Here is a 19,210-nt window from a genome sequence, read left to right as displayed (position 1 = left end):
TTACAGCCTCCGTTTCCAGCTAAGATTTTGGAAATATTTTTTTTGGAAGGGAGGGAATTGAAAATGAATCCACTCTAACACCATTTATAATGACATGTTTCATTCATTCCATTCCTACTTTCCTTTTCCCCTTGACCTGGCAATGGATCACAGTAGGTATTTTAACCACAGCATGAAAGATTTGCACATGCTGGCAAGAGTTTACATCTTACCTCGTTAGCCCTGCTCTCACCACATCCCATTGTTAAGTGTGCTGCCTGGTCTTGTGCATTGCAGACAGAACAGAGGAGGGTGCTATTTGATGCCTATATCAGACAGATGGAGGTGTAAAGTGCCCATTGGCAGTTAGTGGATCTAAAAACTATATGCACACATCCCCCTGCTGGGGAAGAGGAAGAGAGGATGGGAGAAGAATGTGCCAAATGGAGTCATCAGCCCAGAACCAGCAGCGACTGAAAGTCAAGAGAGGCCAGGCTGTGAGGGAGTGTATGGTAGGTCCAGGAGGAGGAGGGTAAATTATGGGAAAGTTGTTAGATGCCATTATGAGATGGTTTCAGTGGAGTGGAAAAGGTGGAAACTGGACCAAGGGTGGAGTTGGAGGAGAGGAACTTGAAACAGTGGTTGTCAAGGGCATTCTCAGTGAATTTAGAGGAGAAAGGAGACGGGGCAGTGGCTGGAGAGGCAATTGAAGTCAAGAAGGGCGCTTTGCTGATGGGGTTGATTGTGGCACACCTGGATTTTGAGGGGCACAAGCTAGGCAAGAAGACAGCAAATGGAAGGGAAAGTAGTAGCCAGGTGGGGATTGTGTTGAGGTGAGTGGAAGGGTTTGGGGAAGAGAGCAGACAAGGAGTTGTGGGATTGGGAAGAATGAGAGGTGGTTGGAAGCTGCAGAGGCAGAATAAGGGAAGCCAAGGGAGATCTTGTAAAGCTGTGTCTTTGAAAAAGGTGGCAGGACCTTGTGGGAGGGATGGTTTCACTGGGGAATCAAAGGCAGGAAATGAATGCAAGGAGAAGTGTTTTATACTGAGTGTGCTAGACCTGACAGAGGAGAGAACCTATTATTTAATGTTCTGATGATGAAAAGCTAGCACAGCAGTGAGTCGGTATGGTCTGTGTTAAATGGATTAAATACCAGCTAGCTGATAGGTTGCAAAATGTAATTGTTGGGGAATAATCAACTAGAAGTACTGAAAATCTGTTCCTGGTCAATGCTATTCAGTATTTTGCCAATGAACTGGAAGAAAATGCAAAATTCATTGCTGATATTTTGCAGGTGATGACACAGATTGGTGGTAGGTAAATTACTAGGACAGGTTGCTTGTAGAGGAACATAGACCACTTGGTATACTGGGCAGAGTCAGATATCCATTTTCATGTGGTCAAATGCAAGGCCTTACCTCTACAAACTAAAAATATAGGATATACCTAATTTAGTCCCCCCTTCTTTATGGCAAGGAATGATTCTGCAAAGGACTTGCAGGTAATGGTGGGTACATTGAAAGCTCGTGTTCAGTTGATTGGTGCTGGAGTTAAAAGGGCTAACTCAGCATTTGTATATAAACAAGGGACTATTGAATAGGAGTAGGAAGGTGATACTATTACCTCTGCATGCAACATTAAGGAAACTGTTTCTGGAAGCCTGCGTCCATTCTGGTGTCCACATTTTACAAGAAGGTTGAAAAATTGGAGGGTTTATAAAGCTAAATGATTTGGAGAATGGAAAACATCTCTAAAATGAGAAACTGTTATAGATTATGATCAAGTAACCACTTAACCTTCTTTGTTAAACCAAGTATCTGTGTGGGAAGAAGATCTGATAATAGATGGTTCTTTAACCTTTTAGACAAAGGCACAACAAGAGCCATTGGCTGGAAGACAAGCTAGATAAGTTCAAACTGAAAATAAGGTGCAGATTTTTAAAACTGAGGCTGATTTAACCGTCAGAACAAATTGAGAGTTTAATGTACTGGCTGGCAATCATTTTTAGACTGGATGTCTGTCTGAAAGATATACATTCTAGCTCAGCCACAAGTTATGGGGTTTGATGCAGGTCTCACAGCATGAATCCTGTTCTATAGAAAGTTGAACCAGATCACAGTGCTAAGAGAACAAAAATCTATTAAAATTTCATTTCAGTTTGACAAGTCATTTTAAGGCTTGAAGTTACTATAATCTGGCTCGGAAGCGTCTCTCTTTTGCCCCCAGAAGTTGGTCCAATAAAAGAGATTTTCTCTATCTATTAAAATAATTTAAATGCTGAATCAGTTACTTCTCAGAGACTTTAATGAGTTAAAAGCTGCTTTTTTATATAATCAGGGGACAGCATCTCTAGCTTTTTGGGTCAGCCTTTGTAGATATGGCACAGTGTCAAGTACTGCATTACGTATCTATACAATCAGTCTTTATAATAGTGTGAATGCTGGCATATACTTTTTTCCTAATGTCAGTACAGTACTTCCAGTTTGTGTAGAAAGGCTTTCACTTTAGTTGCATTGGGTTTCAGTTGAGCAGAACTACTTGTAGTTTCATGTTTACAGTTAAATCATGTCATCTAGTGTTCTCATTGTGTAGCTTTAATTAGATTTCAACAATGAGAGTTGCAAGGGAATGTGAAGGTCTTTCTCAACTTCTTAATAAGTTGATTTTGTGCATTTTTAGTTGAATTCCAATTTTTATCCAAGTGTAGCTTGACACTAATCAAACTTAAAAGTTGATTTAGTAAAACAGAAATGCATCATTTACCATTCTGTAGCATTAAAAGATGTAGAAATTATCTGAATAAGTGTAAAGCTGAATGATTGCCTAAATCTGTATAATTATAGTGCGACTTCTGGGTTGCAAAAAGTACCAAATCTAGTGTAAAGAGTATATGAATCCAATCAGCTAGTTCTAATGGTTATACGAATCAATGAAAATGAACTTTTCCTTGGGAAAATGACTAAAAAGTACAAACAGGAAAAAAAAAAATTAAGGTTGTCTACGTGCTGATGTAAATCATGATGAAAAGTGGTGACTTAAACCATCCACCCTGCCATGGTGGTCCCTTCTGGCCTTAACGTCTATGAAATTTCAGGTTGAAGGACATCTGTGTGTCTGTAGGGTTTTCTCCAGAGGGGTTCAGAGGTGCAGGATTGGGGAAGCAGATTTTTGGATGTGATCCAGGTCGCAGGGGCAGATTTTGCAGCGGAAGAGAGAGCCAGTGGCAGTGGAGGTAATTGGCCACAGAGTCAGCAGGTGAAGGGGGGACTGAGTGGTACAGAAGTCATGGACATGGGTGGTGTCAAGGCATTATTCCCACTTTGAACTTTAGCGTCCAGAAAGTGGGGACCTGCATGTACCCCTCTAAACTTAATTCCTAGCTTAGATCTGATAGCGCTGCCACCAACCAAAAATATAGTGTTTTGGTACACTTCCTGTCCCCCCAAAACCTTCCCTGGGGAACCCGAGACCCAAATCCCTTGAGTCTTAAAACAGAGAGAAATAAACCATTCCCCCTCCTTTCCCCCTCCCAGACTTTCCCTGAGAGATATACTGATCCAAACTCCTTGGATCCTAAAACAGAGGAAAAAACAGAGGAATTAACCTTCCCCCCCTTCTTTCCCCCTCCCAGACTTTCCCTGAGAGATACACTGATCCAAACTATTTGGATCCTAAAACAGAGAGGAATTAACCTTTCCCCCTCCTTCTCTCCCCCCACCACTCCCTGGTGAGTTCAGACCCAATCCCCTTGAGTTTTACTCAAGGAAAAACTCAATCAGGTTCTGAGAAAAGAAAGCTTTTAATTAAAGAAAATTTGTATTTTTTTCTATCTCTGTAAAATCAAGATGGAAAATGTTTACAGGGTCTTCAGCTTATTTAGACTAGAGGGACTCCATCCCCCCTAGCCTAAGTTACAAGTTACAGCAAACAGAGGTAAAATATCCTTCCAGCAAACTACACATTTGCAAATAAAGAAAACAACCATAAAGACTAATCCGCCTTCTATCTAGTACTTACTATTTTGAACATGAGAGACTGTTTCAGAAAGATTGGAGAAAGATCTGGTTGCATGTCTGGCCCCTCTTAGCTCCAAGAGAGAACAAAGAACAAAAAAAACAGCACAAAGACTTCCCTCCACCAAGATTTGAAAGTATCTTGTCCCCCCATTGGTCCTCTGGTCAGGTGTCATCCAGGTTCACTGAGCTTCTTAACCCTTTACAGGTAAAAGAGACTTAACCCTTAACTATCTGTTTGACAGGTGAGTTAGAAGTCAAAGAGCTGGAGGATGTGGGGGGGAGTTGAAAGAAATGAGGATGAAGTGCAGTGAGGAAGGAGAGAGTAGAGCTGCCTTTTTCATTCCACATAGTTTACAAATCTGAATTAATCCTGAGACCAGTCCTCTGAGGTAGTAACGCAAGAGCTCCGCTTTTACAGAGTGGTACACTTAGAGGTAAGGGACTGGCCCGTGGTTGTATAGTCAGTCACTAGCAGAGCTAGAATCAGGATCCCAGGTCTCCTGACTCCCGTTCCTGTGCTCGAACCATTTAACTTGACTTTCCGTTCTCCCACCGACGCAAATGGCAGCTGCTAACAAATTCCCCATGAATTAATGGGGGGGCAGTTAAGACCCTGTGGATAGCTGTCTGATTTCAGGTTACGAGTATGGGAGCAGCAGCTGCTGGTTTCTTTCCCAGCAGATAACCATATCTTCTGTCTGTCTTGTCTTAGGCCGTATTTTGAAGGCCTGTCACATTCCAGCTCTCAGACAGAAGTTGGTAGCATCCACAGCATCAAAAGCCAAAGAGAGCCATCAAGTCCTGTAAGTCACGGTTTCCAAAGGGTTATTTATTGGCAGAATGACCTTGCTACGGCACAGTGTACTCTCCCCAGCCAAATAGCAACATTTCACCTGAAATTAGTTTACATCAGCCAGACAGTATTAACCTGCCATGTAGTTGAATGTGTTCACCTTGATGTTTGTGCTGTGTTGTAATTCATGCCGATACCAGCCTCTTTCTTTGTATTTAATTCCGCATAGCTGGTGAGGGGGACATGAATCCAATGCTAAGAGAGCCTGGGTAGATTTAAAAAGCAGAGTTGCCAAAGTTTGAGTTTCCTGAGGCAGTAACTTAGATAGCATGTTTTGCCTGTTATTTACGCTGTTAAAAGGTTTACAAAACATTCAATTCCACATAAGAACCAGAGAAGCAAATGTTTCCTCTAGGAACCTTAACTGCTTGAGCATTACATGCATGTGTCTGTGTTTAAAACATTCAGATAGCAGTGCCCATCGGGGCAGCCACAGCACACCTATGCCCACTTGTGGGGCACCTGACATATATGGGAAGGGTTGGATGCCATCCCAAATGCACCGCAGTTCCATATGACCTCTGTAGTCAGGACAGGACTCAGAGATGCTCTCTAGTATATCTGATCCAGGGCTTTGTTCACAGACAGGACTAGTTTTAGTTGGTGCTGGGATTCGGTACCTGAAACCCTTCGTAGTGAACTAAGAGGTGGTAGTATGTCTGCCTTGGCCTGGTTCCAGGATGAGTGGAGAGGGTTGTGCTGCTTAAAGGAAACTGTTTCTGAGGAAAGGTGCTATTGTGCAGATGGTATTTTGGGCTTTGATGTGAACAGTCAGTTTGGACTCTGTCTGCTCTCCTTTGGCAAGGAGCTCCATAAAAAAGGTCTTGATGCAGCCAACTCTCTGCCCCCAGCACCTGCCTCAGTCTCCCAAGCAGCAGCAGCTCTCTAGCTCTAGCTCTAGCTTTAACTCGTGTGACTCTGTCTCTGGAAGAATCAGCCCCTGTCCATTAAGGGAGCCGATGGAGCAGGAGTGTTGGATGCAGGCTGCTGTGTGCTGTTGCACCCTCAGTATCAGTTAATGTTTAACCACAAGTAGTATCAAAACCACTGCTGGAGGCCTTGTAGGGGTCGGGATCTCTGCGGAAAGGGGCTTTCCCTGACAGCAGCTTGCCAGGCCATCTTCTGTTATGGCTTCCTAATTGGCAGATGTTTTTAGTGAAACATTTCATTGTTTAAATTGAAGACCTGAGGGCAGTTCAGGTTCTGCGTATGTTAGCCTGGGACTGGCAAGGTAGTGACCGCCTGTGAATACTGCCCAGCAGCCCTCCATTGTGAAATCTGGCTTGGAAACAGTGAGATATAACGTGCACATCTCTAGGGGGCATTGTGTGCTCTAGTACAGGAGTTCTCAGCCTTTTCTTTCTGAGGCCCTCCTACAAAATCCCAAATGAATTAATGGGGGCAAAAACTCCACAGCCCACCTGTGCCATAACAACTGGTATTCTGCACAGAAGAGCAAGGGCCGGTGTTAGGGGATAGAAAGCAGGGCAGTTGCCTGGAGCCCCACAAAGCTAAGTTGCTTGGGCTTCAGCCCTGCTTAGCACACCCCCTGAAACCTGCTCACGGCCCCTGGTTAATGTGCCATGCTTTGACTGCTTTCTCTTGCCAAACAGGTAGAAGTGCCTGAAAAGACGAAGAGCCTTGGAAGCAAACATCCAAGTGACAGTATCTCCGACACTGTGTCTTACGTAAGTTTAAAAACTCATTTGGTAACATTCATCCAGTAGTTTGTGTTCGCTGTCTGTCATACACTGGGTGGGCTTTGTATATATCATCATGGCAAAGCCCAAAGGGACGTAGCCTTGCAGATCAGTCTCTAGGTAACTCCTTAAGGTGGTCTGGCTGGGGGTTCAGCTTATGTCCATTCCTGGCGATCTTATGACACCACAAAAGCTTTTGTTGTGAATAGCTGATGTGGGCAGAACGTGGTTGGTGTATCTGCTAGAGCCAGGGAGAGCAGAGGATTTCTGTGGCTTTTCACGTCACTATTGTGTTTGTAGGAGCCTAGCCAGCAAGACTCCCAGGAAGCAGAACTCTCCACGCTGGATGTGTTCATTGAGAAGCTCCCACCAAGTGGAAAAATCACCAAGACAGAGTCTCTCATTATTCCTTCCACCAGGTAACACCCTAAGCAGCAATAGCAGCAGGCATCGCATCTGCTATAGGAACTGGCTAAGACAGTATGGAAGCGCTTCATCTTTTATATAGCGCACCACTTCAGTTTGTGCAGCAAGGGTAGTCAGCTGGCTTTGGCACTCATCTGACTCCCACTGCATAGTATCTGAGTGCCTCCTCAGTCCTGTGAGGTAGAGCAGTGTTCAGCCCCTGGAACAAGGATCTCGTTTCCTCAGCAGAGGCTATGTCTGCAGGATTGGTGTTGATGGTGTCCCTTCCATGCTTCCTCAGCTAGGATGGTAGCTGGCTGGGACTTGGTTCTTTGAGGGCACGTCAAGGTGGGTGTAGATGGGGTAGAAGCTGGAAGGTGCAGTTCTCAGGGACTGACTCCATCCTGCAGGATGCCTGGGATGGACGGAGTGGAGGGACTGCAGGTTGTGTACAATATCGAACTGAATCATGTTCTGAAAATCAGGACCCTTTTGAGAGTGGAGGTCAAGGTGGACAGACAAAATCATTAGTCTCTTCTGACAACATGACCATCAGGCTGAAAGATCAGATGTTCCTTATGAATTGCTCTTGGAGGTAGACACAGTCATTTACCAGTTCCTATTGGCTTGTAGTGGTGACAGCCGTTTGGTCTATGGGTAGTAAGGTGCTGGATCTCACTCCAGTTCCTAGCAGACAGAAGTCATTTGCTTCATGGGACAATTGGGGAGGACATAGTCCTTTAATTGATATTATGTGATGATGGAATGTGGTTAATTTTGCAGGTCAGTTTGAAAAATCCCCTTGATAAATTAAAACTGATAGGCAGTAATTGGCTCCCTTGTAGGCATTCTTAGAAAAGAGGCCAAAAGCTGAATAAGCCATGGAGAATCTGATCTCTCCCCACTAGAGGTGATGGGCCCTCTGTGGTGGGTGATGTGTGTTGGCAGGGCAAAGGGGAGAATGTTTCTATTGCTGTTTCCTGTACTGTAATGGCTGGGACCTTAGGCCCCAGGGCTGCTAATCCAAAGACTGCAAAGAGTCCTGTGGCACCTTATAGACTGACAGACGTTTTGGAGCATGAGCTTTCGTGGGTGAATACCCACTTGTCGGATGCATCCGACGAAGTGGGTATTCACCCACGAAAGCTCATGGCTCTAAAACGTCTGTTAGTCTACAAGGTGCCACAGGACTCTTTGCTGCTTTTACAGATCCAGACTAACACAGCTACCCTTCTGATACTTGAATCCAACGACTTTCACCAATACTAACCTCACACACCAGACAAAGTTTATATATAAATGATTTATTAAAAAATTGAAGTGATCTAGCTGCCTTATTTGTTAGCAGGGCAAAGTCACTGGGGTTAGAGTAGCTTGGATTTCAGGGCTACTTTCAGGGAGTGTTTCTGATTAGTCTCTCAAGCAAAGTGCTAGGCATTCCTCTGGGGGGCAGGTTCATAAGCGTGAGCTATGGAGGGACAAGAGGCCTCGGCTGTTGGTGGGTCTCTAACCTGAGCACACTATGCAGAATCCCTTTGCTGCAGCTCAGGATAACCCTTCTGGCAAACAGCTTCTCTGTGGCCCTGAGTGAATGGTTACAATTTAGCAGGCCAGAAGGGAAGCAAACTGGTCGTCGTGGCAGAAGCACTTCACTGAAGGAAAGGCAGCCAGCGAGGCCACAGAATGAGAGGGCAAACAGCCTGGACAATGAGCGCTCTCCAGACACCAGGCACCACCTGCAGGTGAGATGAGCTCCACCTCCTTCACAACCTTTCGCTGTGCATCCTTCCCCAAAACATCCCCTGAGGCTCCTGTTCCACCAGCCCTCTCCTCTCTGAAGGCCAGGGATGTAACTTTCCTTATGCATGGCTCTACCACTACATGATGGGTTGAGTTTTTTTTTCCTCAGCTGATGTCTCATTTTCTGTCTATTCTCAGTGCTTTTGATTAGTGTGTTGCTTTATATCAACTAGGATAACACTGAAAAAGACTGTCGGGCAAATGGCAGCAAAAAAGAAAGAAAAGGTGATCTCTTAAGACTACCCCCAGGAAATGCCTAGTCTGAAACAGAGGGGCTCCCTAAGGTGATCCAGTGTGCATAGCACAAGGAGGAAAACAAAAAAAGCCACAGCAAGTCCTCAGAATATGGGTCACTGACCCAGTCTCCCATTAAAGGGCTAAAAAGAGCAGTGTAGGCATTTCCTCTTGGGCTGGAGCCTGGACTCGGAGACCTCACCCCCTTCGCTGCGTTCCAGAGCCCAGGCTTGAGCTCAAGTGGGAATGCCACACTACTGTTTTTAGCCACATTGTGCAAACCCTGCAAGCCAGAGCCAGTTGACCGGGGTTCTAAGATTTACCGCCACAAGTTGTTTTGCAATGTAGACGTACCCAGAGTGTTTCTAGCAAAGTCCCTATTCCACATCCTGGGACTTTCATTAGCCACAGAATTTGGTAATGGACCCAGAAAAAAAAATTGCTGCCCATTATTTTGAAAATTGAGCCCTCCAGCAGTCACTGTAGTTGATATTGGTTAATATAAAGCGATTTTATTGTTGTGTGTCCTTTTATCATCACAGAATCACTGACAAAACAAGTCCCAGCTACTTCAGTAGTTTGTGGAATATGTGCTTTGGAAACGTTACTGGGTCTGTGCCTCATGTGGCTGAGCTCCCAGCTTCTGTAAAATACAGCCTCTTGGGAGTGGTGAAATAGAACATAGTCTTATTTGTATCTTTCATACAGGGCATCTCAGAGAGCTTCACAAAAATAACGCTGCTGGTTCAGATCCGTGGCCAGTTTGTCCCACTGTTCCATTATCTGTTTTTGGGGGGGTTGTATTCACAGATTCCAAGGAAAACTGTGTACGATCAGTTGAATCACATCCTGATTTCTGATGACCAGCTACCAGAAAATATTATTCTTGTCAATACTTCGGACTGGCAGGGCCAGGTAAGTGCAGGAGAACGGATGCTGGGGACTACGTTTCCCTGCAGGCAATTCCTGTTGCTCTCTCTAAAGGGCAGGGAGGATAGGATTTTTAGCTTACATAAAAGGAAAAGCGAAGCAACCTCTAAGGTTCATGTTTTGCTCTCTAGTAAATGGGTCTAATAGCATTTGGGAGTTGTGGCAGCAGGTGACTCATGGGCCTAGGGATCTTATTTTCACAGAGAATTATTACACTTCAAGGCGGTTCTTAACATGAGCCTTCCCTCAACACCCCCCCTTCCACTTAAGGTGGCATTCTCCTGGGTTAATCAGATAGATTTTTTTCCTTGCTTGTTGGAAATGGCTGAACAGTTTTTCTCTCTGTTACACTTGAAAGAAGAATGTGAAAAAATGCATTGAGATGGGGTACTTGGACCGGGGGTGGGAGGAAGGGGATGCCGAGGAGTACATATGCACAGGGACTCTCCTGGCCCTGTAATGGAGTGGAGCAGCAAAGGACCAAACCTTTGGATGCTACAGAACTAGCATAGGAGGGCAGTGCTGAGAGAGGCAGGGAGTATGCCCAGTAGAAGTGAGGAGCAGGGCAAGGAGAGAACAAGTGGGGCATTCAGATACTTGATGTCGTCTTAAAAGTGAAGTAAATGCAGGAAAGGATTGACTAATTCAGTGCTAGGGCTAAGAATTTTGTGCACAGGTAACAGGTGCAAAAAATAACATTCCTGTGGGAACTTTAAAGTATCACCCACTTCTTGCATGCACGTTCATTTGCTAATTGTACCTTGCACCTTAATATCTCAAAAGTGGAATATGTAAACACCACCATTGCGCTCTTATTGTGGTGCTAGTGCTTTATTTTTTCATCAGGGAGATAAGGCTTGTTTGCCTTTTTCAGATCAAGTTGCACTCCTTTCCCACCAAACTAGGCATGTTTAAAAAACAAAACAAAACAGAAAAAAGTGTGGAAAGTGCCTGATATTATAGTTCATAGACCTTCTCTATAACACTTGGAATGGTCCAGTATGGAGAATAATGATACGAGGATCATGGGCTTGCTAGCCTTACTGCAGGTGAAATTGTTGATCTGTGATATTTTTAGACCACTCCTGCTTTCTGCAGAATCAGGTTTAAGGGAATCTAAAAGCAGCTTGACAGCAGGTGAGTGGAGTGGTTGGCCACAGGACTTCCCCTGTGGTGCTCCGCGCTTTGTGTGGATCAGATTGGCCCACCTCATCCACTTCCTCCAGGCATGAGGCCTGGGGGGCAGATGGAGAGTGAGGTGAAGAAGAACTAGGTAGTAAACAGACAATCTCAGCATTAGCCAGTGCAGCTGATGTGTGCCCAGGCTAAGTGAGGGAAACATGAGGTTGTAATTAAGGCTTTGCATGGGGGGATGGAGGGGAGACGCTAACTGTAGTGTTTTCTTAGGAGTTGGAAGCAGCAGATAGTTCTGCTGGAGGTGGAGTCTGTCACTGTCAAGGAAAATGTGGTGTGTGGGCATCAGGGTATGGGTCAGAAGAGTCCCGTAGCTGGTTTCCTTGGGTTTTACGGTGTGAGAAGGGGGAATGTCTCACTTGCCTACTCCTCATCCCTTTTAGATTGTTTCTGGAATGGTAATTGCAGTGGTTTAGTCTGCAGCAGCTCTTGTTTTAATCAATAGCAGCCTTTGTGGGGAACAGGGGAGAGAGGCTACTCTGGCTATACTTCTGTAGCAAGAAAAATAAATCAACTTGTGTTCTCTGCAGGAAACCCTGGAGTGAACTGTTTAAAAAATAAAAGGAGGGGGGCAGGGGAAGGAGTCGGTAGTGAGCCATCTGCCCTGGGGTTCCACTTGCTGGAATCCCACCATGATTCTGCTCTCCAGAAGCTGTAATGAAACATCTGGTGTGATAGCAGCAAAGAATCCTGTGGCACCTTATAGACTAACAGAGGTTTTGGAGCACGAGCTTTCGTGGGTGAATACCCACTTCGTCAGATGCATGTAGTGGAAATTTCCAGGGGCAGGTATATATATGCAGGCAAGCTAGAGATAATGAGGTAGTTGAGTCAGGGAGGATGAGGCCCTGTTCTAGCAGTTGAGGTGTGAAAACCAAGGGAGGAGAAACTGGTTTTGTAATTGGCAAACCATTCAGAGTCTTTGTTTAATCCTGAGCTGATGGTGTCAAATTTGCAGATGAACTGAAGATCAGCAGTTTCTCTTTGAAGTCTGGTCCTGAAGTTTTTTTGCTGTAGGATGGCCACCTTAAGGTCTGCTATAGTGTGGCCAGGGAGGTTGAAGTGTTCTCCTACAGGTTTTTGTATATTGCCATTCCTAATATCTGATTTGTGTCCGTTTATCCTTTTCCGTAGCGACTAGCGACTGTCCAGTTTGGCCGATGTACATAGCAGAGAGACATTGCTGGCATATGATGGCGTATATTACATTGGTGGACGTGCAGGTGAATGAACTGGTGGTGGTGTGGCTGCTCTGGTTAGGTCCTGTGATGGTGTCGCTGGTGTAGATATGTGGGCAGAGTTGGCATCGAGGTTTGTTGCATGGATTGGTTCCTGATCTAGAGTTACTATGGTGCGGTGTGCAGTTACTGGTGAGAATATGTTTCAGGTTGACAGGTTGCCTGTGGGCGAGGACTGGCCTGCCACCCAAGGCCTGTGAAAGTGTGGGATCATTGTCCAGGATGGGTTGTAGATCCCTGATGATGCGTTGGAGAGGTTTTAGCTGGGGACTGTATGTGATGGCCAGTGGACTCCTGTTGGTTTCTTTCTTGGGTTTGTCTTGCAGTAGGAGGCTTCTGGGTACACGTCTGGCTCTGTTGATCTGTTTCCTTATTTCCTTGTGCGCGTATTGTAGTTTTGAGAATGCTTGGTGGAGATTTTGTAGGTGTTGGTCTCTGTCTGAGGGGTTAGAGCAGATGCGGTTGTACCTCAGTGCTTGGCTGTAGACAATGGATCGTGTGGTGTGCCCGGGATGGAAGCTGGAGGCATGAAGGTAGGTATAGCGGTTGGTAGGTTTTCAGTATAAGGTGGTGTTAATATGACCATCACTTATTTGCACCGTGGTGTCTAGGAAGTGGACCTCCCTTGTAGATTGGTCCAGGCTGAGGTTGATGGTGGGGTGAAAGCTGTTGAAATCGTGGTGGAATTTTTCCAGAGTCTCCTTCCCATGGGTCCAGATGATGTCATCAGTGTAGCGTAGGTAGAGAAGGGGCATGAGTGGATGAGAGCTGAGGAAGCGTTGTTCCAGGTCGGCCATAAAAATATTGGCATATTGTGGGGCCATGCGGGTGCCCATGGCGGTGCCACTGATCTGGAGATATATATTGTCATCAAATTTGAAATAGTTGTGTGTGAGGAAATAGTTGTGTGTGACACCTTGGTACCAGAACTAGTACATCCTGGGAGAGTTGTCACCATGCCAGCCAATAAGACACACATGAAACTCTCAGGGTATGCCTATGCTGCATTTGAAGGTGTGATTGCAGCTCTGACAGACTAGCTTTAATCTAGCTAGCATGGCCAAAAATAGCAGTGAAGACTTGGTGGCGCAGACCCTGGCTGTATGTCCCAGCCTGGAACCTGGGTACACACTTGTGTTACTAGCACACTGGGACTCTGCCATGGCATCTTCACTGCTATTTTTAGCCATGCTAGCTAGATTAAAGCTACTGTGGGTATATCTACCCCAGCTACAGTCATGCTTCTGATTCCAGTGTGGACATACCTTAGAAGGGCTCCTCTTTAAGCTTTTACTTCTGGAAGAGGTGTCGTAGAAAACTGTAGCATGGAGTGCAGCCAGTAATTCCAGGAGCTGGAAACACCTATGTCTGAAAATACCCCAGCAGGGCAAATTTACCTGTATGTGTGTGTCTGACGAAAAGTTTGGGTAAAATCAAGTCCTTTTGGTGGAGCTTTGTAACACGTTTTGTTCTCTTCCCAGTTTCTCTCAGATGTCTTGCAAAAACATACCCTCCCTGTGGTCTGTACATGCTCTTCTGCTGATGTGCAGGCGGCTTTCAGTACGATTGTCTCCAGGATACAGAGATAGTAAGTCCACATTTTATTTAGTGTTAAATTATTTAAATTTAAGTACAGTAAGATGTCTATTCCCCAGCTCCAGACAATCTAATGATGTAAAATAACCATATGTTAACAGGGCAGACTAGAGAGCTACACGCCACAAAAGTGAAATGAGTTTTCCCTCTTGTAATTGATGTAGTCAAGAAATACACCCCACCACCTCAATCTCATCCATTCCCTAATGCCCGAGTAATCTGATGGTCTTTGCAGTGTGCCCTAAAGGTGAAAAGAAACAGGCTATTTTGGATCAAGAAGGGGAAGCAATTCCCAGAGCCTAGGGGACTGCGGGAATTATACATTGCCAGAAATCTTATACTGAGGTAGAAGTATCTCCACTGACCCCCAGCTATAGTGTTCTGATGGGAAGGGGAACAGATAGCTAGGACCCAGGCTGTTTGTGTTTTGTAGGTCACAACTTACACCTGAGCTTTATCTTCAAACCCCTGCAATTGGTTCAGTGTCAAACCCAGGTCTTTGTCCTGACTGACAGGGATCCAGGAGATCCAAAGCACTTACTCAGTGGGAGCTGTCTCACCACACTTTCTTCTGCCACCTTGCTCAGAAACGGAAGATTGGCTCTCAAGCGGGAATGAGCCAGTTTAAGGTCGAGGGATGGCTTCTTCCCCCATTTGGAATGGGGGGGCCCCTCCCAGGGAGGTAGGGGCAGCAACACAGGGCCCCCATGTTTCCCCAGGTGCGGCAGCAAGGGGTACATGTTTCCCAGAGAGGAGCTGGTAGCAGTAGGGAGGTGTCTCCTTTAATACTCAGTAGCAGCCTGGGCATATCTCTGTTGGGGTAGTGCTGGGAGGACCCACCAGAGCAGTGGGCCTGGGAGTTAACATCTTCATTGAGATTAACAGGACAATTCACGCCTCCCAGAGCTATTGTTTTGGACTTCCTGCAGACTCAAGCACCACACTGTTCTTATTTTCAAACTTTAACCATGAGAGCTGGAAACTCATTGTTCTAAGGGAGTGTAACCATGCCTTCGTTGATCACAACTGAAAATACCAATTTCAGGACTAACTGCTGAGAAATAGGGCACACAAACCCCAAAACTGGTGGTTATTCTCCCATAAGATATACCAAACCAGCAACAAAAGTAAACTTGTTTCACCACATTGGCTAACAAGGAGTCAAAAAAGCAGTTTCCTCAGGTTTTCCAGTCCTGGATTCAACACTCAGACACTAAACTTAAAGATGAGTGTTTTTTTAAAACCAGTTTCATCAAACAAAAGGTTCTTCTAATCCGAAAGGACCAGCCCTACACCCAGATCAATATACAACTCAGATCTTACCCAATAATCACACTGTTGCCAATTTTAGTATCTAAAAAATCTTTAGGTTTTAGTATCTAAAATCTAAAGATTTATGTATAAAAAGAAAGAAAGACGAGAGTTAAAATTAGTTAAAGGAATCAAATACATATAATAAATGGAAAGTTCTTGGTTCAGGCTTGTAGCAGTGAGGGAATAAACTCCTGGCTTAAGTCAAGTCTGTGGTTGCTTCCAAATCATTGGAAGGTCCTCAATTCCTTGATTAGAATGCTTCCAGTAGTATAAGTTCATAGTCCAGAGGTTTGAGCAGGAAAGAAGCAAAATGGAGATGTTTCCAGGGCCTTTTATAGCTTCTGCCATGTGGAGGGAAATCCATTGTTTCAAACAAAGCCCTCAGTACAGCTAGTGGAAAATCGCAGTGAACAAGATAGTGTTTGGAGTCACATGGGCAAGTCACATGTCCATGCATGATTTCGCTTAGGGCTTGTCTACGCTTGCACTTTTACAACGCTGCAACTTTCTTGTTCAGGGGTGTGAAAAAACACCCCCCTCCCCCCTGAGCACTGCAAGTTTCAGCACTCTAATGTGCCAGTGTACCAGCGCTGGGAGCTATTCCTCTCGTGGAGATGGTTTTTTTAGAGCGCTGGGAGAGCTCTGTCCCAGCAATCTGCCGCAATTACACAAGCCACGTTAAAGTGTTGTCATGGCAGGGCTTTAACGTTGCCAGTGAAGATGTGCCCTTAATCACAGCAGAAGCCATTACCTATATTCCAGATGGAACATGCACAGGAAAGTCCATTCATTAAGTGTAGTTCGGCGTCTCCAATGGTCCATTGTGAGTTGTGTTCCCTGATGAGCCACTTAATTTGAATAGTTCCATCAAGATGTGCAGGCTAAATACCTTGTGGACATTACCCTAAGAGCAAATATATTTGAAATACAGGTATAGAGCCAATGCTCATAACTTCAAATACAAAAATGATACATGCATACAAAGAGTATAATTGTAACCTTTCCATAGACATCTTACTTGACATAATTTGGACAAGATTTGTTGAAATTATATAACAGTGGTAGCAACATTGATCTACACCAGGAGTGGGCAAACTTTTTGGCCCGAGGGCCACTTCGGGGTTTCCAAACTGTATGGAGGGATGAGGAGGGAAGGTTGTGTCTCCCCAAACAGCCTGGCCCCTGCCCTCTATTTGCCCCCTGACTGTCCCCCTCAGAACCCCTGACCCATCCAACCCCCCCCCCTACTCCTTGTCCCCTGACCACCCCCTTCCCCAACCAACCCTCCAGGACCCCACCCCCTATCCAACCCTCCCTGTCCCCTAACTGCCCCAACCCCTATCCACACCCTTGCCCCCTGACAGGCACCCCCAGGACTCTCATCCCTATCCAACCCCCCCGTCCACCCCACTCGCTGCCAGAATCAACCATGCTGCCTGGCAGGAGCTCGCGGTCGCGCCACCCAGCGCCTTGTGCCACCAGGGCAGTGAGCTGAGGCTGCAAGGGAGGGGCCAGGGGCTAGCCTCCTCGGCCAGGAGCTCAAGGGCCGGGCAGGATGGTCCCGCGGGCCATAGTTTGCCCACCTCTGATCTACACGGTCATATTTAATCTCAGACCTCAGAAGATAAGACCATAGGTGCAATCTTGTAGTACCTGTGTCTTAATCTGGTTCTGAGAGGAACATCAGACCAGTCACTACACAGACAGCTCAGATTAACAAAGCTATCCACAACTCTGCATAAGTGTGTCTGGGATCCTGTGGATGTGATAATGGAAGCAAAGAACCATTTCTTTGCCTCCTGTACAGCCACAGTATAACAAATGAACTCTTTATGCCACAAATGATTAGCTTCAGCCTGAGACTTCAGCCACCAATACTCTAGCATAGTGAGGGAAGTTGTTACCCTTCAGCAATGTGAGTGCAGGGATAAGATCAAATATTTGTGGGTAATTCTCTGCATACAATCAATTTTACATCATTCTCAGTGAAATTTGTTGCATAGAGCAAGTCTCTGGTTCTAGACTTAATACCCAGTGAGGAAACCTTTAGAAGTCTTGGGAAGGAGACTGATGGGAAGATTTTTAAAAATAGTTTGTAAAAATGTGAGAGTAAAGGTATGTCTACGCTGCAAGAAAACACGTGTGGCTGTCCCATGTCAGCTTGCTCTGGAAGTGGGGCTTTTTGCAGTGTAGACATTTGGGCTTGGGCTGGACAGTGGTGTCCCAGAGCCCAGGCTCCAACCTGAGCCCAAATGTCTGCATTGCAATTCTGCACCCCTGAGCCCCACGAGCCTGAGTCAGCTGACGTGGGCCACGCACAGATGTTTTATTTCAGTGCAGACCCCCCAAAGTAACTAAAGTCAGCAGTGCATGCCAGGGGGTGCCTTATGGTCATTTTTCCCAACACGACTAAATATAATTGAATCCTACATGGAAAACTCAAGTACAGGTTTTCATAGCTTGGAAAGAGTTGGGGGATGGAGAGAGAGCAGGGAGAACAATTGAAAGTCCATGTTTCTGAAGCAAATGTTACATTTCATTAATATGTTCTAAGATGCTGCTCAGTGTATGATTGTCCTACATGCTGGAATAGCTCATACCTGTGAGGCCGCCATTGACTAGATTGTCTATATCAAGCAGTCTTCCTGACTGACTTTAAAATAGTTATTTAGAAGGCAAATGATAGATATGTTCCCTCTTTTTTTGTCTAGCTGTAACTGCAATTCTCAGCCTCCAAACCCCATTAAAATTGCAGTGGCCGGAGCCCAGAATTACCTCAGTGCTGTGTTGAGGCTCTTTGTAGAGCAGCTGTCTCACAAAACCCCGGACTGGCTCAGCTACATGAGATTTTTGATCATCCCACTAGGTAAATACGTCAATATTTTCTTCACAGAAAGATTAATGGCTTAAATCAAATGTGTTCTCTCATGAATTGCCTTCAGGGAAATCTTGGTTAGGATGTGTTCCAAGGGCCACATTCTCACTGGCCATTAAATGAGACAAATACTTCATTGCTATCCTATTTAATATTTGTTACGGTCCTGTCACATTAGTGAATTTCATCTTTACGTGCCTGATGCTGAATCCTAAACTATTTGTTGAGAAGCAGCCATTAATCATTCATATTAAATGCAGCGGATTGAAATGAGCTCTCCCAAGACAGAGCTGTGTTACAATATTAATCCTCTTGCAGTGTACTTTTAACTTAAGTGTATAATGAACTTTTGTGAATGTTTTGCTATTGCTATGATTTACTATGGTGCAAGTAGTGTTTGAACTAATGACTGTTTTCTGGACTCTTATTTCTGAGACTGCAGCTCAAGATGTTCATAGAAAGTAACTGAGAGGCTGTTGAACTCAGAGTATGGTTAATACTCAGTTAAGAGGAAGCACCTTTAAATTATTGTTACGCATTTTAAATGGAAGAGAAGAAAACTACAAAAAAACTAAATGGTCTCTGAAATTGCAGAATGGTAACCTGGGGGGGCGCAGAGGGGAATTTTTTGGCCATTCCTTCTACCTTCCTATCTCCCTCCTTCTCGTCTATGTTAACGACTTCCCCCATCCCTCCTCTTCCATGCCCACTGCTCACCAGGCTCTTCTGCAAATCCCATATGTAGTTGAGTGCAGGAAAAAATTAGCTCAGTGTAACTTCAGTTTTCAGGAGAGTTTCTCTTCATTCTTTCAGCTCCTAGGTCATTCTAGCTGATGTGATCACAACACATTTGAAGTCAGCCTAATTTTTCTAGTGTCTAAACTGTCAGACTATGAATGAAAAACTTCAAAAATGTTAGTGATGAGAAGATCAAAGTTCTTGGTATGTTCATTGAGAAACAATTACACATGTTCTAGAACTGTCTAGAAGCCTGGAGAAGAGAAATGGGTGGACTGATTGCAGAGAGGGGCTTGGCTAGTGGTTTGAATCAAATGTCATTGGATGGATAAGCAAGG

General features: G+C 45.0%; 1 protein-coding gene across 5 annotated transcripts in view; it reads left to right on the top strand.

Moving 5' to 3' along the window:
• The window catches only part of PACS2 (phosphofurin acidic cluster sorting protein 2), a 162,065-nt gene that overhangs the window by 81,786 nt on the left and 61,069 nt on the right, over positions 1-19,210 (top strand). For 3 of the 5 annotated variants that reach the window (XM_050963096.1, XM_050963094.1, XM_050963098.1), the window contains exons 10-16: positions 4,708-4,798; positions 6,462-6,536; positions 6,849-6,967; positions 8,560-8,695; positions 9,798-9,902; positions 13,831-13,937; positions 17,971-18,125. In XM_050963096.1, the coding sequence (XP_050819053.1) occupies positions 4,708-4,798; positions 6,462-6,536; positions 6,849-6,967; positions 8,560-8,695; positions 9,798-9,902; positions 13,831-13,937; positions 17,971-18,125 (788 nt within the window). The remainder of the gene's footprint in view (positions 1-4,707; positions 4,799-6,461; positions 6,537-6,848; positions 6,968-8,559; positions 8,696-9,797; positions 9,903-13,830; positions 13,938-17,970; positions 18,126-19,210) is intronic. The other 2 variants (XM_050963097.1, XM_050963095.1) reach the window with 1 other exon arrangement.

The sequence above is a fragment of the Gopherus flavomarginatus genome, chromosome 7, assembly GCF_025201925.1.
Source record: "Gopherus flavomarginatus isolate rGopFla2 chromosome 7, rGopFla2.mat.asm, whole genome shotgun sequence".
NCBI lineage: Eukaryota > Metazoa > Chordata > Testudines > Testudinidae > Gopherus > Gopherus flavomarginatus.
The sequence above is the reverse complement of the archived record's forward strand: the minus strand, read 5'-3'. Positions and strand labels throughout refer to the sequence as shown.